Source organism: Ctenocephalides felis, unplaced genomic scaffold (genome assembly GCF_003426905.1).
Source record: "Ctenocephalides felis isolate EL2017-DRISC unplaced genomic scaffold, ASM342690v1 CF-g0.4_SCAFFOLD_00206, whole genome shotgun sequence".
NCBI classification, from domain to species: Eukaryota; Metazoa; Arthropoda; class Insecta; order Siphonaptera; family Pulicidae; genus Ctenocephalides; species Ctenocephalides felis.
This window is the reverse complement of record NW_020536360.1, coordinates 1-15,447: the sequence shown is the minus strand read 5'-3', so window position 1 is coordinate 15,447 and position 15,447 is coordinate 1. Positions and strand designations below refer to the sequence as shown.

Sequence of the window (15,447 nt, the reverse complement as noted above, 5' to 3'; positions counted from 1 at the left end):
ATCGTGGATGTCTAAAATTTCTTTTCGCTGATTTGGACCCCATGAAAGTTGTCATTGACCCCTGAGGGTCCATACTTTAGAAATCAATTATTTGGATGAAAATGTTTTATTCGCAACCCCCATAAGTTTACGTTACGCCTCTCACTCGCACGTATATGGAATTTTGCTTGTATGACGATGCAACGTATTTCTCCTTTGGCGTATCTCGAGAAACTCGTCGCTCGTAAGGCGAGGTACTGTACTTTGAAAATTTGGATATTGTTTTACAGCGATACGTCACAAAATCATTTGTTTTCAATTTTCAAATTCATGCCTAAACCCGATTTCACAATTAAAATAGATGTTTTCTTTGTTCTGCATATATAGCAATTTAAATTAAAGTAACTGTAATATAATGTTTGTATTTATAGAATAATATCCTAATCCCAAACATAAAAATTCGAAGTGGCATTGCGCTCGTTTTACAATATCGCCATCTGCACAGTCGATTCAAATCAACGTGTCTTATGACATGTTCGCGGTGCAAGGTGGTGATAATCTGCAAACTTGAACCACAACGTGTATTCATCTGCTGTTATTTGTTCTAGGTTCTAGTGAGCGCTTTCTTGACATTTCTGAGGGACAAAATTTCATAAGTTTAATAGTGATAACTTGAGAAGATGTCTTCTAAAGCTGTGAAAACTAATGTGACTGATAATGAGAACGCTTGTGTCGTCTGTTTTAAGACCGTCCAGATATATTCAGTGGGCGATTGCGATCACCCCGTTTGCTATGAATGCTCCACGAGAATGAGGGTGCTCTGCAAGCAAAATGAATGCCCCATTTGTCGGCAGGACATGACTAAGGTTTTTATTCAACGGAAGTTGTAGAATTTTAGGCTTAGTAGCATAAATAGAGAAGTATACACACATCGGTATTTTATGTAACTGACATAAATAGATTGACATTTGCCTGAACAGTTAAATGCTGTTTTAAGAATTTATTAACGAAATCTTCGTAATTATATTTTATTCGTGTCTAATATGTCACAAATTGCTTCAATCAATTTCTTTCGGGCTTACGAATCAACATATTGTATCAAGATTATTTTACATAACCTTCAAATTCTGCAAAGTTGCAAATATGGTGTAATTTATATAAGAACAACCATATGTGTATGAAAGCAACTGTGTATATTCATATATGCATATGTTTATATGAAATTTAAAATTGTATGTATATACATATATTATATATTATTTTTTCTGTGAAATTAAGAATCAAAACAGAACTATTAAGATAAAATATAAATTTTACCTGATCAAATATAAACTTTATAAAAAAAAAAAACAGTAAGTTATATATTATATATAATTATATAATTATGTAATTATTGTATATATTTATTATTGTGTATAAATTGCTTTTCATAATATTATACCAAAGAATTTATACATGCACACACACACATATATATATATATATTAGGGTGGTCCTTAAAATAGTCATTTTCGAATTTCCTTGCTCCCAGGGGCTCAAATGGTTCCAAATTGATAAAAAACAATTCTCTGAAAGTTTTAGCCCTTAATATTAACGTTTAGATAGAGCGCAATTCAATCAAAGTTTGTATGGAAAGAGCCTGGAAAAATTTTTGAAAATTAAAAAAAATGTTTTAAGTATAACTTAGCTACAAATGAATGAGTTTTATTCATTCATTTGTTCGCTAAATTACATTTAAAAAACATTTTTAAAATTTTTGAAAATTTTTTCATACTATTTCCATACAAAACTTTGATTGAATTGCGCTCTATCTAAACGTTAATATTAAGAGCTAAAATTTTCAGAGAATTTTTTTATCTATTTGGAACCATTTGAGCCCCTGGGAGCAAGGAAATTCGAAAATGACCATTTTAAGGACCACCCTATATATATATATATATATATATATATATATATATATATATATATGGAAGTATGTGAATTTGGTGTTGATATATATTTTGATTCGGGCAGTAATACCAAGTTAAAAAAACTAAAGCTGTTTAAAGGAGTTTATTTAGCATACATTTTGGTCTTCGTCAATACTGTCATTCAGTGAAACAACTGAAAGATTTTTATAAATAATGTAGAAGAAAAGTGAAAATTATAGGCTTATATATAAATTCTTATAGAAAAATTACACAAAAATACACTATACTATTACACAGTAATAATTGACCGAAACGTATGGTTGAATAAAGTTTTTTTTTTACAACCGCTTTAGTTTTGTTACTTGGCTCTACTGCCAGAATCAAAATAACTCAATATATATATATATATATATATATATATATATATATAACTATACTAACTATACTAATATATATAACTAACTAACTATATCTTTTTTATCCAGGTAATATTTACCAGAAATGTCCTGCCCTTCAAAAGTCTACAGAATTCAACAAATTTATTTGATAGGAAGTATCGCATCGCTTTTATGGAAAGTGACATACAGGCATCTTATAATGAGCTATTGGAACACAATTGTTTCAATGTAAAAAAGAAAATAAGGTAGCTAACTTTCGGACATTTGCACTGTTAAAAGATCACATGAGACGTGAGCATGAACTGCACTACCTGTGACCTCTGTGTAGAAAATTTGAAAGTAAGTTATTTCAAAAAATGTTATTTGCCAATATAGTCAAGCATACTATTTTAAATTTATTATCATTCATAACAGATCTTTTCTTATGAACGTAGAAGTTACACAAGATCAGAATTAGCACAGCATCGTAGAAAAGGGGACTCAGATGATAAGTCACATAAGTATGCATCTTTTAATTAAAAAAGTATTAGAGACGTATGCAATAATTTTGTAAATACATAAATACCACTATATTAAAATTACAAAATATAATTCATTACATGAGCTATTAATATCCAGAAATGTAATTGTGTAACCTTTAAACATGTTCAAAGGGGTCATCCACTATGTGAGTTTTGTGACCAACGGTACATGGATTCAGATGAAACTCTTTCGGCACTTACGGCGTGATCATTTATATTGCCATTTCTGCGATGCTGATGGATTTCACCACTATTACAGTTGGTTTTTACTAAATTTAATTATTTATTAAATTTCCATAGCTACTTTTCTTTTAGCTTTAGTAGCACTTGATACAATCAATGAATTTCCTATTTCATAATCTAAATTATTCTTATTCACACTTAGTATTTTATTATTGCAGCTCTTACGAATTTCTCAGGGAGCATTTTAGAAATGAGCACTATCTATGTGAAGAAGGCGATTGTTCTGATATAGAATTCACATCAGTATTAGGACAGAGATTGATCTTAAAGGTGAAATATTATAATCTAAATTTCATAGTTGGATTATTGAATGTTGTGTATTATATTTTGTAACAGTTGTGATTTCACAACAGCTCATAGGGCATCTGCTCACATTCGTACAATGGGTAAAGTGGCTGCAAAGCAAGCTAGAACTTTAGAGTTAGAGTTTACATTAGCGCCTAGGAGTAGAATGGAAAATAATGCCAGAACTCCACAACGGAAGTTCCAGAACGGGTAGAAGTAGTGCACAAGATGACAGGTAAGACAAAAAGACAAAACTTTGTTGGTAATGTTTATTGATAGTCCACATGAAAGCTTTATTTAATTTTACCTGAAAGACAAATTAATTCTCAGGTGGATTTATTTTTATGTACATTGTTGTTAATTCACAAATGATTGTGATATTTTTGGTTGTACTGAATTGTTATTAGTGTTAAGAAAATATTATAAACATCTCAAATTTATGATAACAACTCTTATTTGAATTGTATTTATATTACATAAAATATTAGAAGTGAAGGAGCCACGGTTACGACAGCGGTCAAAATGATCCTGGACCAAGTACAGATTATGCTGAACATATCAATAACTCTGTGAAACTAAGAGTAGATCCCTTAAATTCGGAGGATTTCCATCTTTGATTTCTGGAAATGGGACTAGTTCTTTAAATAGGTAGGTTGAAGCTAATTTCGCAAAGGTATAAAACAAATTTATTTCCAAATGTTCTTTCCTAATTATGAAAATAAAATTTTAATTTAGAACTTGCTCAATTATTATTCAGATGGCACAAGCATCTTAGTTGTACTATCCCTTTTTTTTAACCCTTTGCTTGTTATTACTATAATAGTTACAAAAAATATCTAATGCTTCGGCACTTACATTCATTCTGACTTAGGCATAATGTTCCAACACGAAATGTGAGATCTAGTTCAGGAGCACAAGCTCGTTCTAAAGAAGATTTTCCTGCCTTGGGTCCGCCTAGCTCTAGTTCTGAACCTGTATCAAATTCAGCACAATTCCGTTTAAGTGTTCAAGGAGGTCCATCCAGTGCTATCATACGTAATAGCAACAATAAACCAAACGTGTCGATACATGTGAGTAACAGAAGTAATGGCGCAGTAACAATACCCAACAAGGTTAAAAGTGCTTCTAGAGAAGATGACTTTCCTCAGTTGCAACCAGTCAATTATAAAATGCTAGGTGTGTCTCAGAAACATAGGTCGTTGGTTTCTGACAGTTATAATTCAGTTAGTAGTTCCGTTGCACCCTCTAAGGTAAGTGGTTTTTATATAATTGTTATAAAAATATTTTTAACGCTCAACCAAATACTAAACTTTGATGATTTTTTTTAATTCAGCCGCTTATCATAGGCTTATAATATTTTAGTTATGTTATTTCAGACTACTAAATCTATCCGTATACAAAGTTCCATAAAAATCATAAGAAAAAAATTAACATTTATTTAGAAAGAAATGATCAGGCCGATCTTTACCAGAAACTAATCAATACAATTCCTGACAAATATGTTTTTGAATCTTTAAATTGATTTAAGATTGTGGGCTAAAACGTGGATGAAAAATGTTACTTTTTTTTTTTGTTACAAAAAAACGGCTTGGTAAACGAATAAAGCAAAACTGACAAACACTAGCCCTTATTAATCTACATAATGTTTTTTATTTTTAAAATTGGTCCATACGTTTTTGAGAAAACGCCAAGGAAAGATAAAAATCGGCTCACACATATACACACACTTCTTCGAATTAGGTCTCATTCGATTCACATAAAATTAACAAATCGGATTTTTTCGCGAAAACAAACTTTTCCGGGGAAGTTGATGATGTGGATGGATTGTATATTTAAATGAAAAAAATAAAAGTAACTTTGTTCTTTATTTACATATATAATTAAATAATTAGGTGATGAAATAAGTATTTGTTACTTTTAGGTTTCATTAGTAAAAAAGGAGAGCAACAACAGCGTTTGTCACAGATGATTCCACAAAAAAAGTGTCAATTAATAGTGTGGGAGACTTCCCATCTTTAGGAAATAACTATTCAGAACCTCATCAGTCGAACCCTCAGTGGTTATCAAATAAGCCAAAAAAGCAATCAAAGGTAATCAATGCTGAAAACTTATATTCAAAGATTTTGTAATATCACTATAAATATCAATATAATTATAACATTTTCCAATAAAATTAAAACCAATGTAAAAATGTACCTTGCATTAAATTGAATATTTCACAGGTTGCCCCTGCTCCGTGTTACCAAAGTCGCAATGTCTCACTGATGCTTCTGCTTTCCCAACATTGAGCAGATCTGATCAAAAGAGTCAAGGCAATTATATGAGCTCGAGCCAAAGTAGTACAAATGAATTAAAAAACTCAAAAAATAAGAAGAAAAAGGCCATGCCAAATGATTCAAGTCGAAAAGAAAACATTGACAGAAGTAAAAGTGAGGCACCTGCTTATGAAACTGTCAAATCCAAAAAAGACAAAAGAAAGAGACTAAGAGATCAGAATTAACGATTGATTCCATTAATTCAAATCAAAATATTGCCAATAACTTTAGAAATAATTCTGACTCAATTAGTAGAAGTACAGATAGTATTTCTGCTCCACCAGGGTTTAAAGCTGCGCAAGGCCCTTCTCTCGCTAGTCGAATTAATCCACTCGATTTAGGATTTAGTTCTCAGGAAGCAAATAATTTAACCTTCATTAGCTCGAGTGGCCAAGCATACAATATTCTCCCTGGTAAGAATATATATATATATATATATTAATATATATGTTTATATATATAATATAATTCAAGAGGCCATTTTGGTCTATAATTTTTAAAAAGTCGATTTTGTATTTTCTTTGTGTACTTTCAATATTAGCTGTTCTATAATATATGTACAATAGGATTTTTCAAAATTTGAATTATTTTCAGAGACATAGCTGTTAAACTACTATAATCCTTCTGCTTCTCCGCCGCGAAACTTTAAACATGTTTTTCTCGAAACTTTGTTTTGCGATACGATACTCACGATTTTTCGAACAAACTTTAACGGACCAATTTACTTGAAATTTTTATAGACCGTTCTTTATAGAAGTCTCTTCAAGATGAACTAGGCTTATCTTCTAATTTCATTTTTTACTATATTAAAAAATGGAGAATATTAAAAACAGTTATAAAAAAACATAGTATTTATGAAAAAAACATTTTTTAACTTGTCCGCTGTTTATACAATGCTACTTTATTGTAGATCAATATATAATTCCTTCAGATTATTTGGAGGGCTGAAATTATGGGTATGGTCAGATACCAATTTCTTGAGACCCCCACCTTATCACTTTTTAGAACTGAATTTTTTTGGACAATTTTTAATTTTTTCTTTTTCTTTTATTTCAAAACATTCATTAATAATGTGTACAAAAAGAAAAAATTGTAAAAATTTATTGTATGCCGTTTCAGAAATCGCATAAAATTAATGCCTCCCTTAACACCGTGTAATATAAATTAGATGTGTTACTAGAAGAAATAAGAACTTTAATTTAGGTTTTGAAATATTCTTTGGCATGTTAAGTAATGAACCCATGGCTACTGAACCTTTTGAATAATGGTGTTCCTGTATGGCTAAAAAGTTTTGTGCTGGTGATTCTTAGCATGCTAAGCATGAAAACCATCGTCTGGTTTAATGCTAGATTTAAGCCCTGCACATCATGCTCGCCCGCGTTTGGAAATGCAAAAATTTGCTGAAAATAAACTTGTTCCTGTAAGCTTCAAATTTTATATGATTTTATATGATCATTGAGAAATTCAAAAATCAAATTGCCAGGTGATTTCAACCGGGCTGAAACCTGCCAGACTATGGTTGTCGTACTTAGCGTGATAAGAAACATCAGAACAAAATTTTTTATTCATACAGAAACACTGTTTTTCATAAGATTATATAATATGATTATGACTTATATTTATTTAATACAGGCAGTTATACTTATGCACAACCAAAGGGTTTCTCACATAGAAACAAAATTTTAGTGGAACGTTTTCAAGACACCCTCTGCTCATCACTTGCAATGGCAGACTTCCTTGAGGTATCCAAATTATTTAGGGAAGGAATTTTATCAGCGCAATCATTTTATGATCATTGCATTAAAGCTCTGGGCAAGGATTTGATGAAATCTTTCCAGAGTTGCTTGCTTTACTGCCCGATATCTGCAAGCAACAGGAATTATACTATATTTTATCCAAAGTGAAAAATCAAATGACAAGATTGAGATGTGTGCCACATGTCATCAAGTACTTTTGCGTGCCGATTTAAAGCATCATGTGTTGACCCACTCATTTGAAAATCACTTTCCGGTTTTAGGAAATGAAGTGCCTCTTTCAAACGTGTGGAAAAAATAATGTCCCAGTGAACTAATTAACTAATTACCAATTTTTCTGTTAACATGCATATACATATATGCATGGTATTTATATGCACATGTGCATATGAAAATCCCTTTTTGTTATTCCTAAAGATATTTTATGTAATTTTATAAAAGAATAAATGTAAAACAAATTATGTATTACAAAACAATCTATTTGTGGATTTATGAGGAATATAAATACAATTATTTCATTATGTGGCATTTTGTGTGAATTATTTATGAAGTATATCATGCCACCTTTCAGGTTTGCAATTTTGATTAATGCTGTTAGAGTAACAGTTTTCCACAAAAATGGCAACAAATATGAAAAATTTCATCAGTTGTGATAATGATTTTTCTACCATAGGAATATTTTGGGCTGTTTTACGACAGTAAATTATTTTATAGTTATTTATTTCAACTATATGTTAATTTTTTTTTTCAACTTCAAATATTTATTTTCATATCTCAGCCAGACGGGTGTCTGGTATGAGATACTATGAAACAATTTTCATATTTTATATATACATATCATTTGTCTATTTCATTATACAATAATATAATATTTATTATAATTAAAATATCTTTAAATATCTATTAAATCTTCTTTGTCTTCAATTTCTTTTAATATTTCTTTTGAAATTATTGCCGTCACTGGTATTCCTAATATCGATTGGCAGTTCATTATATATTTTACTTGCGCTCCATATCACATTTCCTTTTAATTTCTTCTTTCTATTATGTTCAATGTGAAAATTTTGTGTTGTTTAGTGTAGTGTTCATGTATATATTGATTTATGTCTATTGTTGTACTTGTTTTAATTCTGTTAGATTTCATTTTGTGTATTAATTTGCATTTCTCTATTTTAATTATGTTGTTTAGTAAATGAATATTAGTTTCGCTGTTTGTAAGTATTTGGTGGGTGTTAAATGTGGAAAATATGATATTTTTATGGCGTTGTTTACTGTTTTCTGTATGTCATTTAAGCTAGCTTTGTAGTTTGACTCCAAGTATTTATTCATATAAAATTATGGGTATCATATGCGCTTTAAAATCAGTAACTATTTTTTTTCCCAAAAGAGGGATCTTTTTCAAAGCTCCCGTTAATGCCGCTATCTTCCTTTTAATTTCATTTATATGTTTGTCCATGTTAGCTTTTCGTGTATTATAGGCCCAAGTATTTTATATATTCTACTTCTTCTATATCTGTATTATTTATTTAATGCTTATTTTATAATTTCTTTACATTAATAAATTGGTAGTAAGATTTACCCGTACAAATATATTGGGGAATATCTTAATGTTTTTTTAAAAATGGCAATGGCAAAATGGAGGATGGCAAGGATGTATGGGCCTAACATATTAATGTTTATTTATCTATGGGATGAGTATCAAACATCATAGATATGTACTTAGTTTAAACAGTAGTTGATAAGGGTATAACTCCAGCTAAATGCCATTTAATAATTTTTTATTTATTATTTATTATTTATTTTATTAATAATTCTGAGCTCTAACAGATTATAGATAAAACTAGTGGGGTGGGTGGCATCGTGTCTTAAGGCAAATTGCTGGAACTTCCCGTACCGTAACGAAATGTTCGAGGAATACTGAATGTTTTCAAATAGATTATTAAATATTGTAACATTGTCTAATATTTATAAGAATTATATAAACTGAATTGCAAAGTTGAAATTATTTGTTTAAAGTATATTAGAACTATAGTCAGAATTAAAAATAAAATCTGAATTATTTTCGATATAGAAAAAATTAAAAAAAAAAAAAAAAAAAAAAAAAATTGAAACAAATTTTTTTTTTTCCAAAATCAATTATTTTGTTTACAAGCAGAAAGTTTTTGAATCATTCAAATCGGACGCTTAGTTCTCTCAAAAACTACCATTTTTTACATATTTAGCTCCGTATCTTCGAAATGGCTGGGCCTGCCTTTGCCAAAAACTAATAAACACTTCTCCCAATCATTACTAATCGAATGTTTTTTAGATCATTCAAATCGGATACTCCGTCTCTCAAAAAGTCGATTTGTATTTTCTGCACTTTGCTCCGTATCCCGAAACGGCTGGACCTGCCTTTGCCAAAAACTAATCAGCTCTTTTCCCTATCGATAGGAATCGAATGTTTTTGAACCATTCAAATCGGTTGATCCGTGCGCCCGAAAACGTGACTGGAAATTTGTATCCATACATAAAATACACACACACACACACACTCACACATCCATTTTTTCTGAGGTATGCCAAAAACGTCAGAAACCTTCAAACGTCGAGAAATGTAAAAATTTTCAATTCCGATTTTCGGCCCATTACAATAACTTACCCTACGGGAAGTTAAAAAAAAACAAAAACTTGCAAAACAGTTCGAGCAGGGAGTAACTAAACACGTCTAACTCATTTTGAATGACAGAAAAAAAAACAAATTTTTTTAATATTCATAAAACTTAATAATAACCACAGTGCTGAAGAATTAATGGCATTTTAATGTAATTATGTGAGAAAAATTGCTTCAAGATGCGAGCGGGGTTACGAAACGTATGTCCGGGTAACACTGTATTATATTGTCTAGTATTATTGACAGAAAAGAATATTAGTAATTTTGATATCGTCCAGAATAACAATCCTAGTTAATTAAATATTAATATGTATATGATATCAAATGCAATCAAATGCTTACAAACACATGTGGTCATGCGTTTGACATGTGTGTCACGGTCACACATATGTCAAAATGACCAAAACATCAAAGTTAAACGTCAAAAAATGGGTTTAAGGTTTAGTATGCGCAGTACAAAGTTTAGTCCGAAAAATTATCAATTAAAACCTTAGTGATACAAGTATTATATAAATGAAAACATTTCTGTGCAATTATGTAGATAGATAAATAAAGCCGTAGTCGAAATCGCGATGTTTCGAAGTCGCAGTTGGTTTGGAGGTAACTGGGGCCGCCCTAGAAATCCGCATTCGTTAGACCACTTGAAATATCTTTATAGTGTTATGTCCAAAAATCCAAGTATTACGGAACACAATAGAGGTCTATTAGTTGAATCATTGCGTTGTATAGCTGAAATTCTATTTGGGGTGATCAAAATGATTCAACAGTGTTTGAGTGAGTATATCATTTTTCAATATAGTTTACTAATTGTAGCTCCAACTTGCAAACTTCAATTTACATTGAGTTATTAGTAATAACTATTGTTGGAAAAAATTAAAAATTTAAAAATTAAATTATTCTTTACATGGCACACTTTTTTATTCTTCTTAAGCAGTTACAGTAATTTTACTTCAGAATTGAATTTATTGTCATAATTTTTATTATATGGCTAATAATAATTTTCAGTTTCTTTCTGGAAAAGAATATGCTCTCATTTTTTCTGCGAATAATGCGACAGAAAAGTGGAGGATCGAGCTTTGTTGTGTCCAATTATTACAGACCTTAAATATTTTATTTGAGAACATTAGGAACGAAACTTCTCTATGTAAGTAAATTTAGACTATTTTCTGCAAATGATTATATTGCAAATAAACATTATCCTATTGTAATAATGTGATTCCTATATCATATTCTGATAAATAATATTGTATATTCAGGTACTTAAGTTAAAGCAAAGAAAACAGATATCAGAGAAAATATTGTACTTTTCTCAATCAAAAAAATACTGATGTGTAGCAGTTATCATGCTTTATGTATTTCTCAATATCTTATTTCTATTATTCAACACATTTAGCAAGATGTTCTCCTAATTAAAAATAGTTATTATTTTGCTGCTAAATATATATGTGATATTGCAAAATTAAATTAACATTTATTATTTTTATAGATTATCTCCTAAGCAATAATCATGTTAATTATAATTGTACATAAATTTGATTTTTCGATGATGAAGAAGTTATGGCGTATACATTTCATTTTTAAAAACATTGAGCTTGAAGTTAAATGGACATACCATACATTTTTTTTATAATGAGGTAAATAATACAATATCTTATATAATCATATTTGAAATGCTTCAATATTTATTTCAAGTTAATTATTTTAGCACACCAATGATTTTCCTCTGTACACAGAAGCAATAAAGTTTTTTTAATCATCCAGAATCAATGGTCAGAATAGCCGTGAGAACATTAACATTGAATGTGTACAGAGTTGATGATTCTAGTATGTTGACTTTTATTAGAGATAAGTATGTGTTTACTTAATCTGATAACTTTTTGCTAGAAAATGCATACATATTACTCTCATTAATTATACATAGTAGAGAAATTTGATTTATCTCATTACATTTCTAAACAATAACCAGAAAGATGTGAGATATTTCCAAAAACAATAAATTATTGTTTTATGTTTTATTTGAAAAGTACATTCTCATAATTAGATAGTATCAGGAAAGATATTTGTTCTTTCATAGTTAACTGAATCTAAAATCTATAAAGATTATAAATTACTCCACTTTCTATTCTAATTATTATGTTAGTTTGTTATTTGCTTTGCTTTAATCTATAGGTTCTAATACTCCCACTTATTTTTGCTTCAATTTTTAGGACTGCTGCCCCATACTTCAGTAATTTAGTGTGGTTTATCGGTAAACATATCTTAGAGCTTGATTCATGCGTCCGTAATGATTCAGAGTGAGTTTAATAAAAGATAGAAGTATAATTTTATACTACTCAGCATGAAACTAATTTTATTCTAAACTCTTAGTCATCTGTCACAGAACCGATTAGCAGACTTAGTGGCTGAACATTTGGATCATTTACATTACCTGAATGATATCTTATGCCTGGATATATCAGATTTAAATGCAGTATTGACAGAGCATCTATTACATAAGCTTTTTGTGCCTTTGTATATTTATTCACTGACACCCCCACCGAGCATGTCCATGTTGAATGCTACACAAAATCTAGCTGAAGTATTAAATAAGTCTTTGGAATTTGAAAGTGGCAATAATAAACGGGTTTCGTGTATCGTTGCATTATTTCTTTTGTCTCAAGTGTTCTTGATAATTACACATGGGCCTTTAGTGCATTCATTGGCATGGGTTATTTTAAACACTGACCATAGAGTTTTTAAAAATGGAGCTTCTGAGGTATTGAAAAGTTACATGAATAAGCAAGGCGTGTTGAAGCTGTGTTTTCAGCAACCAGCAGAAGATATTGACAAAGATCAAAGGGAAGTAAATGATGAAACTGTTCCAGAAGCTAGTATATCTCAGAATGATTCAAGGTATATGTTCTTAAAACTTACTTTAAAATAATTTTTAACAAAATTTATTAAAGATTTGACATAACTTATTTATACATAATATCTTAGCAAGGCAAACACAGCTTCGAGTATGGATGAGACACCAGAAGGCTCAACTACTTCGATTGATGTCTCAGAAAACTTAAGTAATGCAGATAATTGTCAAAACCCTAATATTACTGATGAAGAAAAACAACAAAGACTTCTATAACTAATTCTCCTGTAGAGGCTTCCACAACAAATGATGATGTGGGTTCCAGGCCTTTTCTTGAAACTATTATGGCGGCTTGGATTGTTCTGAAAATGATTATATGGCCTTGTTTGCTTTGTGCCTGCTGTATGCTCTGTTAAATAATAAAGGTAATTCATGTGTAATGTTGATCATAAATCATTCTGATATGTTTGCAGAGTTTGATTTTCACAAACTTTTTTATATAAACGTACTTAAAATATTAGTCAAAAGATTTTTATTTGGATATTAGTTTTTTTCTTAATTGAGTTAAATCATAATTTTTGTTTGGAAAATTTGTATATTAACTGTACAGTTTTTATATTTGATATATTCTGCATTAAAATACATGAATCTATTTCTTAATCAGTTTCTTTCAATATTTATATTTTAAAATAGCTTTTTCTAATTCTTTTTAGTAATAGATATATTGAATTTAGGTCTAATTTTCAAAAGCGAATTTCGAAATATTTAATGTTATTCATTTCATTTATTTTGCATCTCACATGGAATTCTAGATGGTAAGTATTTAAGAATAAATTTTATTTGAATGACTTTTGAATGGATTTTTTTATATATTATTTATCTATTACATAGGTCTAAACTCTGAATTATTAGATATTGTATTATGTCCTTCTCGCATCAGTGGCCCGGTGAGGTATCATGGAAATCTCATGGAGAAACTTGTAACGATTGTTAATTTATCATGTCAGCCAGGTATGTAAATTATTAGTACTACACAATAATATTGTTCAAATACCATTAAATAATTGCATTAAAAAATAACTTTGGCATTCCATAAAATAGTAAATCATCCAATTTAAAAATATTTTTCAAATGCGTATATATTAAACAACAAATGAACATGCATTTGATGGCTGAATAATTGTTATATTAATAATTTATTTAATTTTAGCTTGTCGGGTTAGGCTTGTGACACTAGAACTAAGTTTACGACTGTTAATATTATTAGTAAAAGAAACTCCTGATAGTATAAATGGTTTGCTTGGAGCTTTGCAAGGTGCTAGATCTCAAAGTACTGCTTTGCTTAGAAAATTTCTATAGAACTGAAGAAATATTTTTGGACATGTTTGAACATGAGTAAGTGAACTTGTATAGTTATTGTATAATATTTCTTATTGTTTATTCCAATTCCTGTTTTTTTTCTTCATTGTATTCAAAATAAATATATTATGGTATTTATTTTTGTCATTATGTTTATAAATGTTTATTGATTTTTTTTCTCCTTAAGATATGCAGAAATGTGTAAGAGACCATTAAATGTTGAATGGCTATGTATGGACAGCGCAGTTCTACTTCCTCCAACGGGTACACCTTTAACTGGAATAGCATTAGATAAAAGACTACCTTGTGGAGAGGTAGAGAGGGCACGTAGAGCTATAAGAGTTTACTTCCTAGTTAGATCAACTATACAAAAATTAAAAGGACACACTGAAACCCAATTGCCATTATCTAATGTCAGTGATTGTGTGCAAGTTGAAGCTGTATTAGATTTGAGTAAGTATTTACACAAAAAAACATATTTATTAAATTATAATAACTAGTCATTTAGTTAAATGTTTATTCATATTAATTGAATGTTTAATTCTTTTTCTTTTTTTTTTTTGGTCTACTACCAGATAACAGTGATCTCATAGCATGTACGTGGTTAGCCGAGATGGATCTAAAGTTCGTAGATTTTTAGTGATAGACATTATGCAGCTAATATTAGTAGAACCTGATACCAAGCGATTAGGATTTGGCATAGCAAAGCTAGTTGGATTTTTGCAAGATATTGAGGTATAAAATATTATTTATGAGTAATGAAGTGTTTCAATATTAATCAAAATTATTAAAGGTGACTGGAGATAAAGAAGATCCTCGATGTCTTCATATAACAATCCACCGTCCAAACAGCAGCATAGGAATAAAAGAGTGCCTTTGCTGTCTGCTAAATTTATTTTTGATGATCACATACGAAGCATGGCTGCTAAACAAAAATTGACAAAGGTATTATCATTATTAATCAAAATCTAGATTTATAATCATTAATATTTTTTACATTTGACAAATCCTAAAATAACTTATTGCTTTCTGAATATACTTATTCTTTAAATTTACATTTAAATCAATACAAAAATAATATTAATTTTAAGAGTGTACTAAACTGTTCTATTTTAAATCAGATAGTTTTATTAGAACCAAGAGTGAGAATACATTGATTTGGTCTAGTATTATATTAGTAATATA

At 29.6% G+C, this 15,447-nt stretch overlaps 2 protein-coding genes, 1 long non-coding RNA gene and 1 pseudogene across 3 annotated transcripts; all 4 read left to right on the top strand.

Annotated features, from left to right (window-relative positions):
- The first annotated feature begins 409 nt into the window (after positions 1 to 409).
- On the top strand, positions 410 to 4,690 carry LOC113384850 (E3 ubiquitin-protein ligase ZNF598-like). Its single transcript, XM_026622648.1, is given in 13 exon segments — positions 410 to 527; positions 588 to 845; positions 2,375 to 2,555; positions 2,558 to 2,598; positions 2,600 to 2,626; positions 2,702 to 2,787; positions 2,941 to 2,992; positions 2,994 to 3,070; positions 3,210 to 3,295; positions 3,298 to 3,321; positions 3,405 to 3,546; positions 4,208 to 4,586; positions 4,670 to 4,690. Coding segments are annotated over 12 exon segments (1,302 nt in total). The 5' UTR covers positions 410 to 527; positions 588 to 659.
- A 595-nt stretch (positions 4,691 to 5,285) lies between these two features.
- LOC113384617 lies at positions 5,286 to 5,694 on the top strand. Its single transcript, XR_003367948.1, has 2 exons — positions 5,286 to 5,426; positions 5,559 to 5,694. It is a non-coding gene; the product is annotated as an uncharacterized LOC113384617 (long non-coding RNA).
- Positions 5,695 to 5,719: 25 nt separating this feature from the next.
- Positions 5,720 to 7,555, top strand: LOC113384777. The gene is made up of 3 exons (XM_026622559.1): positions 5,720 to 5,765; positions 5,936 to 6,064; positions 7,284 to 7,555. The coding sequence occupies exons 1-3, from the start codon at positions 5,720 to 5,722 to the stop codon at positions 7,553 to 7,555; spliced, it is 447 nt and encodes a 148-aa protein (XP_026478344.1).
- Positions 7,556 to 10,503: 2,948 nt separating this feature from the next.
- On the top strand, positions 10,504 to 15,207 carry LOC113384683 (annotated as a pseudogene).
- The last annotated feature ends 240 nt before the right edge of the window (positions 15,208 to 15,447 follow it).